At 62.5% G+C, this 6602-nt stretch overlaps 2 protein-coding genes across 2 annotated transcripts in view; both read left to right on the forward strand.

The window, feature by feature from the left end:
• GIPC1 (GIPC PDZ domain containing family member 1) overlaps positions 1–2427 on the forward strand; it is a 9869-nt gene extending 7442 nt beyond the window's left edge. The window contains exons 4-7 of the mRNA XM_004715482.2: positions 39–232; positions 888–1000; positions 1453–1534; positions 1665–2427. Coding sequence (XP_004715539.1) covers positions 39–232; positions 888–1000; positions 1453–1534; positions 1665–1816 — 541 coding nt within the window. The 3' untranslated portion in view covers positions 1817–2427. The remainder of the gene's footprint in view (positions 1–38; positions 233–887; positions 1001–1452; positions 1535–1664) is intronic.
• Positions 2428–4807: 2380 nt separating this feature from the next.
• Positions 4808–6602, forward strand: part of PTGER1 (prostaglandin E receptor 1) — a 3114-nt gene continuing 1319 nt past the window's right edge. Inside the window, exons 1-2 of the mRNA XM_004715571.2 lie at positions 4808–4851; positions 6018–6595. Of these exons, the coding sequence (XP_004715628.1) occupies positions 6034–6595 (562 nt within the window). The 5' untranslated portion in view covers positions 4808–4851; positions 6018–6033. The remainder of the gene's footprint in view (positions 4852–6017; positions 6596–6602) is intronic.

Here is a 6602-nt window from a genome sequence, read left to right on the forward strand (position 1 = left end):
CCAAGCCCTGGGCACTGACAGCTCTTCCCACCACTTCCCCACCTACCTCAGCGTATCAAGGAAGGCAGTGTGATCGACCACATGCAGCTCATCAGTGTGGGCGACATGATTGAGGCCATCAACGGGCAAAGCTTGTTAGGCTGCCGGCACTACGAGGTGGCCCGGCTGCTCAAAGAGCTGCCCCGAGGCCGAACCTTCACGCTGAAGCTCACAGAGCCCCGCAAGGCTTTTGGTGAGTGAAGTCCAGACTGCAATCCCGGGAGCCGCCAGTATGTGGCACCCAAGGCCAGCGGGCCACAGAGGAAACCATGACAGCCCCACCCTGCCCCTGGGGTGGGGGACAGAGGCGGGGGCTGGCCTTCCGCCCAGCCTTGGGGTAGGGCGGGGGTGAGGAGGAAGCTGCCCCCACACCCAGCTTCTAGGAGCCATTCGTCCAGCCAAGTGCCCCCCAACCCTGGCCAGCCCCCCAGCCCAAAGGAGCCAGGCTTGGCTGCACCATGCCAGCCCCCACCACCACCACCACTTCAATGACTGGCTTCATTGACTCTCAGGAATGGGCCTGAGGCCCCTTGGGTGGGGGTGGGGGACACTAAAGCCTTTCCTGGCAGGTAAGGCTGGCTGTGGTCTAGCAGCTATATGCTCCTTGGCTGTGGAGGGGGCAGCTGCGGGCCCAAGCTCCACCCCCTTCCTGTGCCAGGCCCCTGGGAGCAGGAGGGGCCCCCTCTAGCCCTTTCTGCCCCCAGCCTCTGGCTGCCCATGCCCGTGCCCAAACCAGGTGCCCTGCCTTCCAAAGCCAACTTCAGCCCTATGGAGAAGGGCAAGGGGTGGGATCTGGGTTCTGCTGGGAAGGACTCTTCCAGCCCTCACCCCCTCCCTGCCCTCAACAGACATGATCAGCCAGCGTTCAGGGGGTGGCCGCCCTGGCTCTGGCCCATCAGTAGGCACTGGCCGAGGGACCCTGCGGCTTCGATCCCGGGGCCCAGCCACCGTGGAGGATTTGGTGAGTGTTTCGGCCACACGTCCCTCCCTCCCCACCCCTCCAGCCCTGTGCACATTCAAATGCCACCCCTCCCCCTTTCGTACTCTGAGACTTGAGCAAGAGCCTCAGATTCCCAATCTATAAAATGGTGTGTAATAGTAGCAATACCTTCCCCTCAGGGCTGTTGCCAGGATTAAACACGATTTAAGTAAGTGAATAGCTAAGGGAGGCCTGGGGGCTGGTGAGTATGTTGTGTTTATGTTAGTTTGGGATACCTGGTGGTCCTGTGGATTAGGCATGGGGCTGCTTACTGTAGGATCGGCAGTTCAAACCCACCAGCTGCTCCTCGGGAGGAAGACTGTGCTGTCTGCTCTGGGAAAGGTGTCCTGCTGTGGAAACCAGCCCACTGGGGTTGGTTTCAGTCGGAATCCACAAGATGCCAATAGGCCTGAGGTTTTTGTGTCACTCCCCAGCCCTCGGCCTTTGAGGAGAAGGCGATTGAGAAAGTGGACGACCTGCTGGAGAGTTACATGGGCATCAGGGACACAGAACTGGGTGAGTGGGGGACCTGGGGCAGGGAGGACTCGGGAGTCGGGCAGCGCAGAGGCTTTGATGGGCCCCGTGGGCGGGATCTCTGTCCCCATGGACCAGCCGTCTGTGTCTCCATTCTGCCTTCCCACCCCAGCGGCCACCATGGTGGAGTTAGGCAAGGACAAAAAGAACCCGGATGAACTGGCCGAAGCCCTGGACGAGCGGCTTGGTGACTTCGCCTTCCCTGACGAGTTCGTCTTTGATGTCTGGGGTGCCATCGGGGACGCCAAGGTTGGCCGCTACTAGGCCATCATGCCCTGGACCTTGCAATGACGTGGGCTTGGCCTGGGGACCTCAAGAGGGGCCACCGGGCCCCGGGCCCTACCCAGAGGGTGGTGTGGAATAGAGGTGTACCTGCCCCACATCAATCGGTACCACTCCCTCCTCGTTCCCCAGTATAGCCGGGGTCCCCAGGCCCTCCACCCTGCCCCCCACCTACCTCAGCCCGGTTAGGCGCTGCAGGAAGGGATCTGCCAAATTGAGCGGCTGTCCCCGCCCACAACTTTCCACATCAGCTGCCAAACTGGCCCCTCTGTCTCCCTGGGGCCTTGGGTTCTGTTTGGGGCCGCGACCTCCTCAGTTGCCTGACGCAGGGAATGTAGAAGGGGGGCACCACCACCACCCCCTCAGCAGATGCAATAATATCCTCCCTTCTGCTACCACCACCCCCCCAAAGGAGCCCCTCACCCTGAAGTCTGTTACCTCTGAATTTGAATGAGTCTGCTGTGAACCCCACCCTCCCCTGCCTCTCCCCACCACCTAGCCTGGACCTGCCTGGAAGGGGGGACTGGGCGAGGGCGATGGGCTTTTGTATCGGACTTTACGGTCGGACCATAAAGAATCTATCTGCTGTTGGACCTGTGTGCGCTGAGCGGGCGGGAGAGCGGGTGCGCTGGGGCTGGGAAAGAATGCAGCAGCTGAAATCCATCCTCTTGGGCTCCAAATTTAATTAGAACAGCCCACCCCCTCCCACCGTTCCGCTTGATGAGGCGCCTGGCTGTGGGCCATGGGCTTCCAGGCAAAGCCTTCGGAGGGTTCAAATCCCACTCTCTCCGACGGGCTTGACCCTCCTGGGCTCCAGTCAGTCTGGTGTCATGTGGGCATAAAGCTGCTGTATGTGGTCCTGGGGCCGGGGGGGGGGGGTACCCCAGTCCTGGGGGGCAAGAGGGCAACCAGGCACAGCTTGGAAAAGGGGCAATCAAGCAAACAGCCCTACGGAGAAGCCTCAGGCCTGTGCTGGCCAGAACTGATGGAGAGAAGCTGATGCCCCAGCCCCTCCCAGGGTGCCTGTGGCTCGGTACACTGCCTTCCTCTGCATCCATCCTCGGAGAGGGGAGGCTCCAGACAGCCCTGCTCTCACCCGCAGAACTGGGGGCTCCTGCAACTGCCTGTCCCACCCCCAGCATAGAGGGGGCTCTTAACCCTGACCTGTCCCATCCTCAAGATAGAGGGGCCTCCAAACCCCGACACCCGCCCCACCTCCAGGACTGAGCTGCCCTGCCCCACCCCAGCAGATTCCTAGACGGCCAGGGTCTCTGGCTTCCAGGCCCAAGATGGTTTGCCACGGCCATAAAACCCAGCTTGCTTGTTTTGACAACTCACTTGATCCTGTAGGGGTGGGGGGGAGGGGGCAGGGAACGGGGGTGGGGTGGGTGGTGGGACCCCAGCCAGACCTGGAGGGGAAGTGCTGGAGCTGAGGCAAGAGCTGGGCCAGAGGTTCTTGCAGGAATGTCGGGGGTGGGGGGTGGGGAGCTGAGAGGCTGTGGTGAAGCCTGAGCCCGCCCACCCACTTGCTCCCCACACCCAGTAGGGCCATGGGTGGCTGTGAAAGGGCGCACGTGCTGGGCGGCAAGGTGGAAGCTCCACCACATCCTCACGGGCTGGCTGCTGGGGGCGGCCACTGCTGTTTTCTCCCCACTCGCACCAGTAGAGGTTGTAAGACCATGAAGGGGTGGCCATCGGTGCCGAGGTCTGTGACTTGTGTGTTTCGGGCAAGGGGTGTGGCGACTGAGTGTTGGTGTCCCAGGGTGAACATGGTACGGTGTGAGGGTGGGTCTTGGATGTTCAGGGGAGGGGTGGTCCCCTACGTCTTGGGGTCCCTCCCATGCAGAGTAGGCGTGTGCCTGGATGTTGCCGGGGTGGCAGGCTAGGGCCCAAGGTCATGAGTGGTGTGTCAGTGTGGCTTTTTCTGGGAAGGAGGCGAGTGTCATCTTGTGGTGCTCAGGGGTGTGGCGTACACCTGTTTGGGTTAGGGGGTGTCATCCAGATGACAGGGAGGGTGATGATGATGAGGCTTCCCAGTACCTAGAGCAATGCTTGCTTCCTTGGGGGCTGGGCTTTAGGAGGTTGAGAGGAGTGACCCCATTCAGCGCCATGCTGGGGACAAAGTGGCCTCAGTGAGCAGGGACTGCTGATGACTGGTGTGGGGCTGGGGACAGGTGCCGAAGCAGTGAGGTCTCAGGGTGTGACTGGATGGGTACCCGGGACAGGTGTCAGGCCAATTCATCCCAAAGTGGAACCTAGACCCTGGGGGAACGATGGTGGGCTGGGGGGAGTCCCTCGTAGCCAGACCTCCTGACTCCTTTCCCTCTTCGGCCACCTCCCCCTTTCCCTCCAGGGTATGACTTGCAGGGCCCAGGGCTTGGGCTTAAGGCCCTGTGTAAATAGTGGGCGGATCCACTGGCCAGGCTAGGCCTGACCTCATGTACTGGGTCTCACCCAAAGCCCTGCCTTCTGCCAGGCACCCTAACAGCCATGAAACCACCTGGGCGCGGGTGCCCATGCGCAGCGCTGGCCCCCCCAACCCCACAGCCCCACTAAAGGCAGTGACACCCCCCAAAGCTGCCTCAGGCCACACTCACAGTTTCCAGTGTTTAGATGTTATCCGCTTTATTAATGAAGCAATGAGAAGCCTGCCTGCAGGAAGAGGGGGCTGCTCCTGCCCTGTCAGAGAGGGGAGGGCTCTCGGCGGCCAAGCCAAATCATGGCAGGAGTTGGGGCCTGGAGGGGCTCCTTGCCCGTTGCCAGAAGAGCAGAGAGGGGTCTCTACTGCCCTGGGCCCCCCAGTGGGGGCAAAGGCCAGAGCACCCCTGGAGGCGGGCAGGGGCAGGCAAGCTGGGAGCCTAGGACCCGCCCCAGAGGGAGGGAAGGAAGAAGGGGGGGTGTGGAGTGGGCGGGCGCGGCTTGCCGAGAGGCAGGGCACAGAGGGCCAGGCGCAGCGCAAGCCAGCAGCAGGGCCCTTGTGGCAGGCGATGGGGACCCAGGGTCCCAGGCAGCGCCGGGTAAGAGGCTGGGGCGCAAGTCTCAGGTGGGGAAAGAGGCTGGGAGAGAATGGGAGAAGCGCCAACTCCGCCCGGCTGGCCTAGGATTTCCTCTGCTCCCAGCCCCATCTGTCTGTTGGCTTACCATCTGTCTGCCCTCCCTGTCCATCTGGTTCACCACCGGGATAGGGCGGAATGGACCATCCAGGGTCGGCCTTGAGGCCTCCTGCTCCTCAGCCCCACCCCTGCTTCCTGACATGGGGGGGACAGGAGTGGAACTGTGGCCACCCAGGGTGACGGCATGGTGGTCAGGGGCAGGGCCTGGGTAAGAGAGGGCCTTGGGCATAGAGATGAAAGAGACCATGGGAGACACATCGTGGGACAGAGATGTGGCCAAGGGGACAGAGACAGGATTATAAGGACAGAGATGTGGCTCTGGGAGAGAGATGGAGCTATAAGGCTGATGTGGCTTTAGGGGGATCGGTAGGGGACACTGGGGGACAGAAAAAGGGCCATGGGGACAGAGGGGGCTGAGGGGGCTAGTGAGGCCATGGGAGACAGGGATCTGGTCATGAGAATAGAAATGGCCCTGGAAATAGGAGATTTTGCTGTCAAAACAGAGATGGAGTCATGGGGACAGGGAGTTAGAGAAGGTGCGGGGGGTGGGGGGTGTGTGCAGCAGGCTGTGAGAACATAGATGTGGGCATGGGAACAGAGGGGGTGTGGGCAGCAGAGCTGGGGTGAGCTTCAAGGATGGGGCTGTAGTGAAGGTTGCTGAAGGTCAGAGATAGAGTGGGGTTGGGTTGGCCCTTGGAGTCAGAAATCCATCCAAGGTCTGCATTGTGTGTGTAAAGCGGTATGCATCATGCACTCGTGTGTGTTTATATGCAGGCGTGTGCACTTGCACACGCACAGACTGATGTGAGGATGGGAAGGTAGGGGGCAGAGGTAGGGCTGGGGCACAGGCACAGAAGGGCAACGTCTAGGATTCTGGGAGAGGGCCGAGATGGGTGGTGGTAGGCACAGGAGGGGATCAGGAACTGGGCATCGAAGGTCCTTTGACATTGCCACGGGCAGAGGGGACACATACTAATGGGGCCGCTGGCTGGCCCCAACCTGAGTGACCGTGCTATCCCCTGGCCCACCTGAGCCTGACTTTACTCTTTACTCTGCTTTACTCTCCCTAGTCCCCCGGCACTTGACATGGGCCCCTGCGGTCCCTTCAACCTGAGCCTGGTCGGTGAAGCGACCACATGCGTGGCGCCCGGAGCTCCAAACGCCTCGGCCCCGCCGCCATCTGGCCGTCCCGGCGGGTCGCCGGCGCTGCCCATCTTCTCCATGACGCTGGGCGCCTTGTCCAACATGCTGGCGCTGGCGCTGCTGGCGCAGGCTGCGGGTCGCCTGCGACGTCGCCGCTCAGCCGCCATCTTTCTACTCTTCGTTGCCAGCTTGCTGGCCACCGACCTGGCGGGCCACGTGATCCCGGGCGCGCTAGTGCTGCGCCTGTACACGGCGGGGCGCGCGCCAGCCGGCGGCGCCTGCCACTTCCTGGGCGGCTGCATGGTCTTCTTCGGCCTGTGCCCGCTGCTGCTAGGCTGTGGCATGGCCGTGGAGCGCTGCGTGGGCGTCACGCGGCCGCTGCTGCACGCGGCGCGCGTCTCCACGGCCCGCGCGCGCCTGGTGCTGGCCGCCCTGGCCTCCGTGGCCCTGGCCGTGGCGCTGCTGCCGCTAGCGCGCGTCGGCCGCTACGAGTTGCAGTATCCGGGCACCTG

This window comes from Echinops telfairi, unplaced genomic scaffold, assembly GCF_000313985.2.
Source record: "Echinops telfairi isolate 266 unplaced genomic scaffold, ASM31398v2 ScPeMD7_30;HRSCAF=105, whole genome shotgun sequence".
Taxonomy (NCBI): domain Eukaryota; kingdom Metazoa; phylum Chordata; class Mammalia; order Afrosoricida; family Tenrecidae; genus Echinops; species Echinops telfairi.